The sequence below is a fragment of the Carcharhinus amblyrhynchos genome, chromosome 12 (assembly GCF_965287045.1).
Source record: "Carcharhinus amblyrhynchos chromosome 12, sCarAmb.v2.hapA, whole genome shotgun sequence".
NCBI classification, from domain to species: Eukaryota; Metazoa; Chordata; class Chondrichthyes; order Carcharhiniformes; family Carcharhinidae; genus Carcharhinus; species Carcharhinus amblyrhynchos.
Genome location: NC_137335.1, coordinates 28,662,465 through 28,676,523, shown reverse-complemented (window position 1 = coordinate 28,676,523; position 14,059 = coordinate 28,662,465). Strand labels below are relative to the sequence as shown.

The following is a 14,059-nucleotide window of genomic DNA, read 5'->3' as shown; positions in this document are numbered from 1 at the left end:
GATCTTATCTCAATAATTTAGCTTAACTACTGTGCTTGTCACGCCTTCGTAGTTGACTCATCTGTTTGAAATAAAAATTTTCAGTCCGTTTTGAAGGTATGTGTGGGAGAGTGAAGCAACAAAATGGTGGACTGGTTACAAATGCTATGCAGTTGAACCATTCCTGCGTGCCTGGACTCAAAGTAAGGATTACTGCTGGATTTAAGGAAATGTACTTGCAGCTTGTTGGTGGTCATAGGAGCCACTAAGTGGATTGTCCTGATCCCTGATCCATTGACTGCCAACCAATTGCAGTGTGGGAATCCAAACCAAGTGTTTACATATGTAAGGAGTGCCAGCCCTCTTAACTGGCAGTCATCCAGAACACTTGCAATATCTCATTTATCAATATGGCAACATCTGTAACTTAAATTTAAATTAGGGGCAGGAGGATGGGCTTTGAAATTAGTTCTTTTTGTCCTGGTTTTCTGCCCAGTGGATAAGGGATGAGGATTATGAGTTTTAATGACAGACTGAATGTGGAGAGGGTATGTGGCCAAAAAATCTGACCTGAATCATTTCAGTCTGTTTTTGAATAATATTGATTGAATAGTGAATGTCGAAAGCAGTCCCTTGAGAGTTTAGACAATTGTGATTTCAAACTATTCAAGCTATGTGGAAATGAACCTCATGGTGACTTTTTGAAACCAAATACAACAAAGCATCTGTTAATTTGAGATAACTCAGAAATAACCATTGAAAATCAATTCATCTGTTGGCCAGGGAAATCACTGTGGCTATGTTCCCATTTAACATCATAGTATAAATAATTAATGACAGCATGGCTTATTTGCCTCTACTGCTTTAAATATCTGGTTCAGAAGAGCATTACTTTGTTCTAGGCTGACATTTTCGTGCAATGCAGATGGACTAATGCTTCATTGGAGGAAATATCTTGATAGCAAAATTCTCTGCATCAATTCTGTTAATAGTTAAACTATTCCTTAGCACAATCCAAATAGCAGAGAGTTCTTCCAGCTCTCTTATTTGTTCAGACAATACTACGTAGATGCAGGATAGCTGGTTATTCACTTCCTGGTTGCTTGTAGGTAGCTGTTTATGGCTGGTATGTTTGTCAGGTAACCAGCTGCTGCACTCCAAAAGCCAATCCTAATGTGAAGTGTTGAATAATTTATGATGTGCATATTTTGATATTTATAGCTCTCAATTTTAGAGACAACTGTTTCTCTACTCCACTACTGAATTATGTTGTGAGACTTCTCCCAAATTCAATTCAGACCTCAGTCATTGATTTAAAATTTGGAACAGACTGGAAGTATATAATAAGTGATGATTTTAAAGTCATGCCATGGTTTTATTCCTCCTAACTTTTTAATCTCTTTCATCCCTTACAATCTTTTGTGATCTCCGGTCTTCTTCAATACTGGCCTCTTGTGCATCACTGATCCCATTACTGATTTCCATGCCTTTAGTTGCCTAAGTCTTCAGTTCTGGAATTCCCTCTCGTCCTCTCCTGCACTCATGATTTTCACCAAAAGCAGTAGCCAAAAACCAAAAGTGGGTAGGAACCACAACTCCTCAAAGCTATATATTGGCTAGCAAGTGAATTTATTTTGCTAATGGTTTGATTTTTTTTAATTTGCAGGGCGTGTTGTTTTTCATATGCCTGATTGGCTGCATCATTTGTTAATGGGTGTGCGGATTCTCTTTAAAAACACACTTGAAGCATATTCAGACAATTACCTTCAACATAAACTGAACCAGTTGTTACAAGAGCATCGGGTGGTCTCCCTTATAACTCTGCTGCGAGGTAGGTAAATGACAGTGGTTTGTGTATGGAAGGTGTGTATTCCTTCAGCTGTGAAATTCCCTCCTTAAACCTGTGTTTTCCCTCCTTTGAGATTCATAAAACCCACCATTGACCAAGTTTTTTGGTTACCTGTTCTAATACTTCCTTATGTTGCTTGTTGTCAAATTTTGCTTCATACTGCTTCTGTTGGTACATCTTCAAACACTTTTTACTCTTGTAAAAAATGTAGAGATTCCTATTAAAACTTGCAGTTGAAGAGCTGAATATGGCAACATTGAAGAACAGAACAGTACTTGGGTGAAGAACTCTGATAGACTTAGCCAGACTGAGGTCTTCTGTCCCATGTTTGTCTCAATCCACCTGTTCAGCCTGTGAGGTCCCTGGTTTGTTTGTTCAACGCATGTTTGTTTGCTTGCACTGCCTAAATGTTTCCTGATGGATCCCAGATCACAATTGCTCAATCAAATTGGATGCTTAAAAGGTCACAGACTGGGTCGAGTGTTCCCCATGTTGTGTATCCATCTGTTCCATCTGCTTTTGGTCTGATCTTTCAAACACTTCATCCCGATTCTTTCCTGCTGCCTGCCTAAACCAGCTCACTGGCCTTCCTACACAGTTGAAATGATTCTCTCTTTTTTAAGTCCAAGTTGTATTCACTTTGCCAGGCTGTTGTGTGGTCCATCCATTTACTCAGTTGTGTAGTCAGATTGTTTTCTTGTCCATCTGTCCCATGTTGATCGATCAGTCCTGTGTGCTTCCCTGACTGATTGAGCTGTGAGCGAGGAGACAAAAATGAAGAAAGAAAGGAAAGTAAACCATGATTAAAAAGTGGAAAGAGAAACAAAGTGGGAGAGGGGTTGAGGGATGATAAGTGCCGGAGATCTAAAATCTGCTCCCAGTGTCAAAACGGATCATCTGATCGGGGGATCAGCTCTTCCACATGAGTGGCTCTGAATTCAGGTTGTTTAATTCCTTTCCTGTGCTGCTTTCTTAGCCTTTGCTCCTTTGACTTTGGGCTTGGTCTTCGATTTATCCATTTTTTTTTGTACACCGGTATAATTTTGGAGGACCGGTGTGTGTGCGCAGATGGATGTTGGCAGGGGACACAGTATTCTCAACCGCCATTAAGTTAGTATGTGTTAAAAAGATCTGTCTAGCTGTTCCAGATTACCATCTGTTGGTTGTTCTCACCATGAGAACACAAACCATTGACATGAGAACTAACACTGCATAAAATTGTAAATAACCTTCAAGTTGTGTCACTGCACCCATTGTGTCCATCACAGTTAATGCCAACTCTGATCAGTTCCTTATTGTCCTCTGCCTGCATCCTTCATCCCAGATTTTCTTCTATGTCCATCCCTCAGTTCACATCATGGCACTTTCAAAATCCCTACTGTGTAATCTTTGACCCCCTGTTCACCATGGATTTCTCTTTCACTAAAATTTGAGATCATTTGATCAGCTGCCTTTGCCACTTCCCTCCCTTCTGTTAGCCTATTGGGTCAAAGCTTCTCTAAAGCTTCCCTCATGTCCTAGCCCTGAACTGGTATTTTTTTTAGTTTCTCTTCTCTCTCTCCACCAAACCACCTAAACCCCACCCCCCACCCTCCCCATGCTCCCCATACTGAGCTGACACCTTCTGAGATCTAGGTCCTATTCCCATGAAACAACTGACAACCTAACTTCCCTTCCTGATTCCCATGTTATTTGACAGGTTCTCTCCCTGTCAAATCTGCTGTCATCACCCCTCTGCTCAAGGAACAACCCTTGACTCTGCCTCTTCAGCCTTGTATGCAACCAATCCAACTCCAACCTCACTTTCTTCCTCAAAGTCCTTGAACATATTACAACCTTTCAAATTTGTGCCCATCTCTCCTGAACTCTGTCTGAATCCCTCCAATTGTGCTTCCGCCCTGTTATTGTAGCAAAGTGACAGATTACATCTTGTGTGACTGTGACGAAAGTAAACAATTCCTCCTCGTCCTTCCTGATCTGTCTCCGCTGACACAACTCCACTGCCACCCAGCTGAGTGCGACTGCACTCGCTCATTTCCCTTCTTGTCAATCTATTCATAATTGGAGCATCACCTGCAATGGCTTCTCTTCCTGCTGCTGCACTGTTACTGAAGTGTCCTCCAAGGAACTATCTTTGGCCCACTCCTATTTCTCATCTACAGGCTTGCCCATGACAACATAATTCGAAAACACATATCACTTCCTAAATTCACTCTGACAACTCCCAGATCTACCTCACCGCCACCTCTTTCTACCCCTTCACTACCTCCAAATTGTCTGACAGCTTGTCCAACATCTAGCTCTGGATGAGCAGATATGGCCCCCAATTAACTATTGCTAAGACTCTTTTCCCCAGCCACCAAATCCATCGCTTTCCCTGAGGATGTTTGATGCTGAACCAGCTTGTTTGGCAACCTTGGTGTCATGATGTGAAGTTTCAGTCACATCCACCTCATTGCCAAGACAGTCGGTCTACTCCCACTGCCGTTACATCACCCAACTCTGTCTGACTCAATTTATCTGTCGCTAAAACTCTAAATGTGGAGATGCTGGTGTTGGACTGGGGTAAAGCGGAGAGAGATTCCACAGCACCAGCTTAAAGTCCAAACAGGAGTTCCGAACTCCCAGCCACCTGACGAAGGGACAGCCTGTCCTGAAAGCTTGTGGCTTTTGCTACAAATAAACCTGTTTGGACTTTAAGCTGGTGTTGTCGGATTTCTTTCTGCTAAAACTCTAATCCATGCTTATATTACCTAGTCCAGACTATGCTGATGCTCTACTGGTTAGTCTCCACATTCTGCATGCTGTAAACTTGAGCTCACTGTAAACATTATAGCCTGTTTCCTTGTATGAAATCCTGTTCATTAATCAACAACGTGCTCGCTGCCCTACATTGGGTCCCAATTAAGCAATGCCTTGATCTTAAAAATTCGAATCCTTTTTTTTCAGATCCTTCCATGGCCTCATCTCTCCCTAACTCTGTGATCTCCAATCCTGCAAGCCCTTTGAGATATGTGTTCCTCTAATTGTGATCCCTTTAGCATCCCCAATTTTAATCCCCATTGATAGCCTGTCTTCAGCTGGCTTGGTGCTAAACTCTGGAATTCCCTCCTTTTTTTTCTTTCCTCCTTAAATCCTATCTCTTTGACGAAGCTGCTCATAATTTGACACCAAGCCATATAGAGTTATTGGCCAGATTCTCGCAAAACAAAACTAAGTGCCTATTGGCTGGGAAAATGGGAGTATTTGGGCATACTTACCTGAATGAATCTTCTGGCACTCTGAGCAACACAGAGCGCCTCAGCATGATTCCTTGCGAAAAGTCAGGGGACAGGACTTCATCCTGCCTGAGAGGCCAGCAGCATAGCGCTAAGTGGGCCATTGCGCATGCACCAATCTGTTAGTGCAGAGATCGCTGCATGCGCAGTGCTCCCCCTCCTCCCCCCATCACCGGCCTCCTGATCACTGACCTCCAATCGCTGGCCTTCCTGGCCAGTCCTGATCTACCCCCCCCACCCGATGGTCAGCCTCAATTGCCCTCCCCCTCCCAATGATCCTACTTGCTGACTGCTCCCCGTTTGCGGGATGGGGACGCCTGTTCCCCATTAGTGGGGAGCAGTTATAAAGCCTGTTGACAGAGCTGATTGTGCTTTAAGAAAAAGCACTTGGGAGACTTGTGTCCAGCTGGATGCTGGTCACAAACCTCACTACAAGCCCCCCACTGATTTTTCCTGGAAAGCCAGCCGTTATGTTTCCCCAACTCCCATGAATCACCTTGGAACATTAGACGTATAAGATGATGAATGGGATGGATAGGATAGAGGTGGAGAGGCTCTTCCCGCTCAGAAAGGACAGTAGGACTAGGGAGCACAGCCTCAAGATAAAGGGGGGGCGGTTTAGAACGGAGTTGAGGAGGAACTTCTTCACTCAAAGGGTGGTGAATCTCTGGAATTCTCTGCCCGTTGAGGTGGTGGAGGCTGCCTCGCTAAATATTTTTAAGACACGGGTTGATGGGTTTTTGATAAGCGAGGGAATTAAGGGTTATGGGGAGAGGGCGGGAATGTGGAACTGAGCCACGACAGATCAGCCATGATCTTATTGAATGGCGGGGCAGGCTCGAAGGGCTAGATGGCCTACTCCTGCTCCTATTTCTTATGTTCTTATGTTCTTATCTAGGGTAGAGGAATTCATGCACACTTGTCTGAATGAAGGGAAAATAAAAATCTCCAATGCGTGCATGGGCTCGTTTGCTCACACGTCCATCTGTATGTGCGAATGGTGTGGATTCAAATCCCTCTCCAGAGACGTGAGCTCATAATCTGTGTTGACGTTCCAGTGCTGTATTTTCAAATGCTCCATTTTTCAGATGAGCCAAGGTCCTGCTTCTCTTTCAGTTACATCTCAATAAAGAGTAGAGGAATTCTCCCTAGTGCTCTAACCAATATATCCTTTAACCGATATCATCAAAGAAAACATTTCATCTGCTCATTACCTCAATGCTGTTTCTGAGACCTTGCTATGTGCAAAGATTGGCTACTGCATTTCCAACTTAACAATAATGTTTCATTAGATGTAAAGCTCTTTGGAACACCTTGAGGTTGTGCTTTTAAATATAGTAAGACGTCTCACAGCACCAGGTTACCTGTAAAGTCTTTACAGGTAATCAAGTCTTAAAGGTACAGACAATGTGAGTGGAGAGAGGGTTGAACACAGGTTAAAGAGATGTGTATTGTCTCCAGCCAGGACAGTTAGTGAGATTTTGCAAGCCCAGGCAAGTTGTGGGGGTTACACATAGTGTGACATGAACCCAAGATCCCAGTTGAGGCCATCCTCATGTGTGCGGAACTTGGCTATCAATCTGTGCTCAGTGACTGTGCGTTGTCATGTGTCGTGAAGGCAGCCTTGGAGAACGCTTACGAAGATCAGAGGTCGAATGTCTGTGTTCCCCAACAGAAAGAAAACGCTCTTGCCTGGTGATTATTGAGCGGTGTTCATTCATCTGTTGTTGTAGTGTCTGCATAGTCTTGCCAGTGTACCATGCCTTGGGACATCTTTTCCTGCAGCATTTCAGGTAGATAATGTTGGCCAAGTTGCAAGAGTATGTACCATGTACCTGTTGGATGGTGTTTTCACGTGAGATGATGGCATCCGTGTCAATGATCTGGCATGTTTTGCAGAAATTGCTGTGGCAGGGTTGTGTGGTGTTGTGCTCACTAACTGTCCTGGCTGGAGACAATACACATCTCTTTAACCTGTGTTCAACCCTCTCTCCACTCACATTGTCTGTACCTTTAAGACTTGATTACCTGTAAAGACTCGCATTCCAACCATTATTTTGTAAATTGAGTTTTTGTCTTTATATGCTCTGTATGTGAACTGAACTCCCACTTACCTGACGAAGGAGCAGTGCTCTGAAAGCTAGTGGCTTTTGCTACCAAATAAACCTGTTGACTTTAACCTGGTGTTTTGAGACTTCTTACTGTGTTTACCCCAGTCCAACACCAGCATCTCCACATCTTTTAAATATATACAGGTTTATTTGTTCTTCTCAACTTGAGTTCTTCCTCTCAGTCAGTTCAAATCTGACTATTAATTACACTTGTTCTTTCAGCCCTATGTTGCATTTTCTCTGACAGACTACTGTTTTCCTGCATATCTTCAGCTTTTAAGCAGGTCAGTGGTAAATGTCAAGTACATCATGTATGACATAAGAACATAAGAAATAGGAGCAGGACCCTCCCTCCAGCGCGCTCTCCCAGTCCACATTCACCAATTCTTCTCTCATCCTACCGTATTCCCCTCTATTCAAACAAAGGAACAAAAAAAAACAACCTTGGAAAGTGAGGATAGCATCAAGATGATTGTAAAATGCAAAATATTGCATCAAATTTGGGATGGGTTAATTTGTACAGTGGTTTAACTAAAAATCCTTAAAGATGTAAATGAACTGGATAGTACATTTACTTCATAATTCGATCTTTGTGAAGTTTACAGATTTGGACATAAATTTCATATAAGTGCTAACAGAAGGTAGTTGTGACAATCAAATCTGTGTGCCAAATACCACAGTTTTAACAAAGCAGAAAGTTGTCAGCATAGACATGGTAGACCGAAGGGCCTGTTTCTGTGCTCTAAGATTGTGAAAGTTGATAATTGAGGCAACAACAGGGCTAGAAAGATATCTTCCTGAATTTGGATCTGATTATTCAAACTCTGTTACGAGTAATTTTTATTTTCTTCCCTTATTACTAATAATATTGGTATGCAACCTTGTGTAAACTCAGCTGGGACCAATGAAATTGTATCTCAGAAAACTTAGAAAAAAATCACAAGCAAGAAAGCAGGCCAGTTGGCATAGAGTTCATTATTTTTGATTTTTCTGACTGGTCCTGATGTGTGAATGAATGTTGCTGACCTGACAAGAACTGAGTTTGGTTATCAAAGGGACTTGATAACCTATCAATCAGAAGAGAGAAAAGAACAAGGGACCTTAGGATCAGCGTTAGGGTTAGCAGTTACAATGATTTTCATGCTGTATTTAAAAACTTGTCATTCCCCTCAACTAGCCAAACAGAGAGGTTCCAAGATGAACTTTACTATAGCCAGCTGTAGGCCCTTGAATGTCCTTTGAGGGCATTCAGAGTGAAAAATTCAGAAATACAAAGGTAATTAAAGTCTCAGCATCTGTTACAAGTCATTAACATATATCAATAAAAGAGTAGGAATTATCTCTATCTAGTCATAGAGGTTTACAACATGGAAACAGGCCCTTTGGCCCAACTTGTCCGTGCCACTCTTTTAAACCTCTAAACTAGTCCCAATTGTCTGTGTTTGGCCCATGTCCCTCTATACCCATCTTACCCATGGAACAGTTCGAATGCTTTTTAAAAGACAAAATTGTACTCTACCATCACTTCTGGCAGCTTGTTCCAGACACTTACTGCCCTATGTGTGTAAAAAAATGCCCCTCTGGACCCTTTTGTATCTCTCCCCTCTCATTTTAAGTCTATGTCCTCTAGTTTTAGACTCCCCTACCTTTCGGAAAAGATATTGACTATCTAGCTGATCTATGCCCCTCATTATTTTAAATGGGCTTTTCTCACAACTGAGAGTGAGAGCAAGTGGGTGTTTCCAGAGAGGAAGTAGACAGGAACAGTAACTGGTTATTTCTCAGATTGAATGTCAAGAGCAGGTTTAAACAGAATGAACACAAAAAAATTATTGGAGGACATACAGATTAGAAGCATGGGTAGATATGTGGCAGTTGCAAGCCAACAAACAGTACATTTTGGGCAGAATGGAAGAATATGGATGCACGTTCTAAGCAGTAAAACTCTAAATAGTTTGAAGGGACAGAGATAATTAGTATCAATTTAAAAAAAGCAAACAGCAAAATGACTGAGTTTTATCTATAGGGACATCAGATACAAGAACAAAGATATACTGAATCTAACAGAGGCATTGTTAAAATAGGGTATAACTGTGGGCTCCTTATATATTATATAGAGAGATAATGCACAGAAACGTAGGAGCAGGAGTAGCCTGTTCCACCAATCAAATAGATCATGGCTGATATCTACCTCTACATCATTTTTCCCCACTATCCCCATATCCCTTGATATCATTTATGCCCAGAATGGTTGTCAACTTCAGTTTTGAACATGCTCAATGACACATTCCACAGCCCCCATGGGTAGAGAATTCCAAAGATTTACCACCCTTTGAGTAAAAGAATTTCTGCTTATCTTAGTTTTAAATGGCCTGCCCCTTATTCTGAACTACGTCACCTGATTCAGAACATAAGAAATAGGAGCAGGAGTAGGCCATCTAGCCCTTCGAGCCTGCCCCGCCATTCAATAAGATCATGGCTGATCTGAAGTGGATCAGTTCCACTTTCCCGCTTTCTCCCCATAACCCTTAATTCCCCTGTCTATCCAAAACCTATCTACTCGTGACTTAAATATATTTAGTGGGGTAACCTCCACCACTTCAACGGGCACAGAATTCCAGAGATTCACCACCCTTTGAGTGAAGAAGTTCCTCCTCAACTCTGATCTAAACTAGCCCCCCTTACCTTGAGGCTGTGCCCTCTAGTCCTGCTATCCTTTCTAAGTGGGAAGAATCTCTCTACCTGTACCTATCCATGCCCTTCGTTATCTTATATGTCTCTATAAGATCCCCCCCTCATCCTTCTAAACTCCAACGAGTATAGACCCAGTCTGTTTAGTCTCTCTTCATAGGCCAACCCCCTCATAGATCGTAGATCATAGAACCCTACAGTGCAGAAGGTATCAGCCTAGTGAACCTCCTCTGCACTCCCTCCGAGGCCAATATGTCCTTCCGCAAGTGCGGTGACCAAAACTGCACACGGTACTCCAGCTGCAGTTGCAGCAAGACCTCCCTACTTTTATATTCTATCCCCCTCGCTATAAAGGCCAGCATACCATTTGCTTTCTTGATCACCTGCTGCGCCTGCAGACTGAGTTTTTGTGACTCGTGCACAAGGACCCCCAGGTCCCTCTGCACTGTAGCATGCTGCAGCTTTTCGCCCTTTAAATAATAATCCCTCCTACTATTATTTCTGCCAAAGTGGATAACCTTACACTTGCTAACATTGCACTCCATCTGCCAGGTCCTTGCGCACTCGCTCAGCCTACCCAGATCTCTCTGCAGACTTTCCACACCCTCCACGCAATTTGCTTTTCCACTCATCTTTATGTCGTCAGCAAATTTAATCACCTTACACTCAGCCCCCTCCTCCAGATCATCTGTATAAATGGTAAACATATTCTGAGCTCAATTGCCGGGGGAAACATCCCTTCTGCATCTATACTGTCACACCCTGTAAAAAAGTTTCAAGATCACCTCTTATTCTTTGAAACACTGGAGAATACAGGCCCAATCTCTTCTCATAAGACCATCCCAGGAATTAGTCTGGTAAACCTTTGTTAGACTCTGTTTATGGCAAGTATATCCATCCTTAAATAACGGCACCAAAACTCACGAAGGCTGTACACGATGGCAGCAAGATGTCTTTACTTCTGTACTTAAATCCCATTGTGATAAAGACAAACAGACTCTTTGCCCTTCTAATTGCCTGCTGCACTTGAATGCTAGCTTTCACTGATTCATGAACAAGGTCACCCTTTGGACATTAGTACTTTACAACCTCTCATCATGTCAAAATACACTCCCTTTGTGTTGTTTCTACCAAAGTGGATAACTTTGCACTTATTTTGATTATATTCCAGTTGCCATGTTCTAACCCATTCACTTAGCCTTTCCAAGTCGCCGGGAAGCCTCCCTAAACTTACAATTCCATCTTATTTTGTCATCAGCAAACTTGGAAATGTTACATTTGGTCCCCACATCCAAATCATTTGTATAGATTATGAACAGCTGTGATCAAGAATGGGAAAAAATTGCAGAAGTGAGGAAAGAAAAATGCTGAATTGATGCCAAGGTTTAAAAGATGCAATTATAATCATTGGCTTGTTGAAGCCAGTATTCAGAGCAGGAGATTTTGGGAAAACCAAATAATAATGTTCAAAATTATAGAAGAGTTTGGACATAAGAACATAAGAAATAGGAGCAGGAGTAGGCCATCTAGCGCTTCGAGCCTGCCCCGACATTCAATAAGATCATGGCTGATCTGAAGTGGATCAGTTCCACTTTCCTGCTTTCTCGCCATAACCCTTAATTCCCCTGTCTATCAGAAATCTATCCACCCGTGACTTAAATATATTCAATGAGGTAGCCTCCACCACTTCAATGGGCAGAGAATTCCAGAGATTCACCACCCTTTGAGTGAAGAAGTTCTTCCTCAACTCCATTCTGAACTGCCAACCACCCCCCCCTCTTATTTTGAGGCTGCACCCGTTAGTTCTGCTTTCCTTTCTAAGCGGAAAGAATCTCTCTACCTCTAACCTATCTAGCCCCTTCATTATCTTATAAGTCTCTATAAGATACCCCCTCAGCCTTCTAAACTCTAATGAGTACAGGCCCAGTCTATTCAATCTCTCCTCATAAGCTAACTCCCTCATCTCCGGTATCAGCCTGGTAAACCTTCTCTGTACTCCCTCCAAGGCCAATATATCCTTTTGCAAATAAGGGGACCATAACTGCACACAGTACTCCAGCTGCGGCCTCACCAGTACCCTGTACAGTTGCAGCAAGACCTCCCTACTTTTATATTCTATCCCCCTCGTTATAAAGGCCAACATTCCATTTGCCTTCCTGATCACCTGCTGCACCTGCAGACTGAGTTTTTGCAATTCATGCACAAGGACCCCCAGGTCCCTCTGCACTGTAGCATGCTGCAACTTTTCACCCTTTAAATAATAATCCCTCCTCCTATTACTTGTACCAAAGTGGATAACCTCACATTTGCTAACGTTATACTCCATCTGCCAGGTCCTCGCCCACTCACTCAGCCTAACCACATCTCTCTGCAGACTTTCTGTGCCTTCCACGCAATTTGCTTTTCCACTCATCTTCGTGTCATCAGCAAATTTTGTTACCCTACACTCAGCCCCCTCCTCCAGATCGTCTGTGTAAGTGGTAAACAGTTGAGGCCTCAGTACTGATCCCTGCGGCACTCCGCTAGTCACCAACTACCAACCAGAAAAGCATCCATTGATTCCAACTCTGCTTCCTGTTAGATAATCAATCCTCAATCCACGCTAACACTTTACCCCCAACTCCGTGTACCTTAACCTTCTGCAGCAACCTTTTGTGAGGCACCTTATCGAACGCCTTCTGGAAATCTTAAAAACGCCACATCCACCGGTTCCCCTCTGTCTACCGCACTAGTCACGTCTTCATAGAAATCCAGTAAATTTGTTAAACATGACTTCCCCCTCATGAAACCGTGCTGCTTCTGCTTGATCAAACTGTGCTTTTTTAGGTGTCTTGCTATTTCTTCTTTGATGATGGATTCTAGCATTTTTCCAACTACAGACGTTAAGCTAACTGGCCTATAATTCCCTGCCTTTTGTCTGCTACTTTTTTTAAACAGCGGCGTAACATTAGCTGTTTTCCAATCCTCCTGCACTTCCCCAGGGCCCAACGAATGTTCTTAAATAATTACTAAGGCATCTGCTATTACTTCTGCCATTTCTTTCAGAATCCTGGGATGCATTCCATCTGGTCCCGGGGACTTGTCTACCTTCAGTCCCATTAGTCTACCAAGCAGTACCTCTCTAGTGACAGTAATTGTATTAAGGACCTCATCTCCTACCATCCCTCTATCTTTAATATTCGGTTAGCTATTTGTGTCCTCCTCCGTGAAGACCGACACAAAAAACTTATTTAAAGTCTCAGCCATTTCCCTGTTACTCACTGCTAAATCCCCCACTCGTCCTCCAAGGGTCCAACATTCATTCTAGCCAGTCTCCTGCTCTTTATATATTTGTAAATACTTATATGAAGCTAGTTTAGCTTCATACTCTCTTTCCTTTCTTTATCGCTTTCTTAGTTATTCTTTGTTGTTTCTTAAATCTTTCCCAATCTTCTAACTCCCCACTATTTTTAGCCACTCTGTACACATCGGCTTTTAATTTAATGCTCTTTATTTCCTTCGATAACCACGGCTGGTTATCCCTTCTCTTACAGTCCTTTACCATTGGAATATATTTCTGCTGAGTACCGAAAAAGATGTCCTTAAAAATCCTCCACTGTTCCTCAGCTGTCCTACCAACCAATCTGCACCCCCAATCTATATTAGCCAATTCCGCTCTCATTCTATTATACTCCCCTCTGTTCAAACAGAGGACACTGGTTTGGGACCCTACTTTCTCACCCTCCATCTGCATCTCCATCTTCCTTGTGCATGAGTCGCAAAAACCCAGCTTGCAGCATGTGGTCAGGAAGGCGAATGGGATGCTGGCCTTCATAGCGAGGGGGATTGAATATAAAAGTAAGGGAGGTCTTGCTGCAGCTGTATAGGGCATTGGTGAGGCCGCAGCTGGAGTACTGTATGCAGTTTTGGGCGCCGCACCTGCGCAAAGATATTTTGGCCTTGGAGGGAGTGCAGAGGAGGTTTACTAGGCTGATACCAGAGTTGAGGGGGTTGAGCTATGAGGAGAGGCTGAATAAACTAGGCTTGTACTTGTTAGAGTTTAGAAGAATGAGGGGAGATCTCATTGAGACATATAAGATGATGAATGGGATGGATAGGATAGAGGTGGAGAGACTCTTCCTGCTCAAAAAAGACAGTAGGACTAGGGGGCA

The 14,059-nt window shown here is 42.9% G+C and overlaps 1 protein-coding gene across 3 annotated transcripts in view; it reads left to right on the top strand.

The window, feature by feature from the left end:
* snx14 (sorting nexin 14) overlaps positions 1 to 14,059 on the top strand; it is a 152,878-nt gene that overhangs the window by 113,178 nt on the left and 25,641 nt on the right. For all 3 annotated transcript variants that reach the window (XM_080200285.1, XM_080200284.1, XM_080200283.1), the window contains one exon: positions 1,646 to 1,810. In XM_080200285.1, coding sequence (XP_080056411.1) covers positions 1,646 to 1,810 — 165 coding nt within the window. The remainder of the gene's footprint in view (positions 1 to 1,645; positions 1,811 to 14,059) is intronic.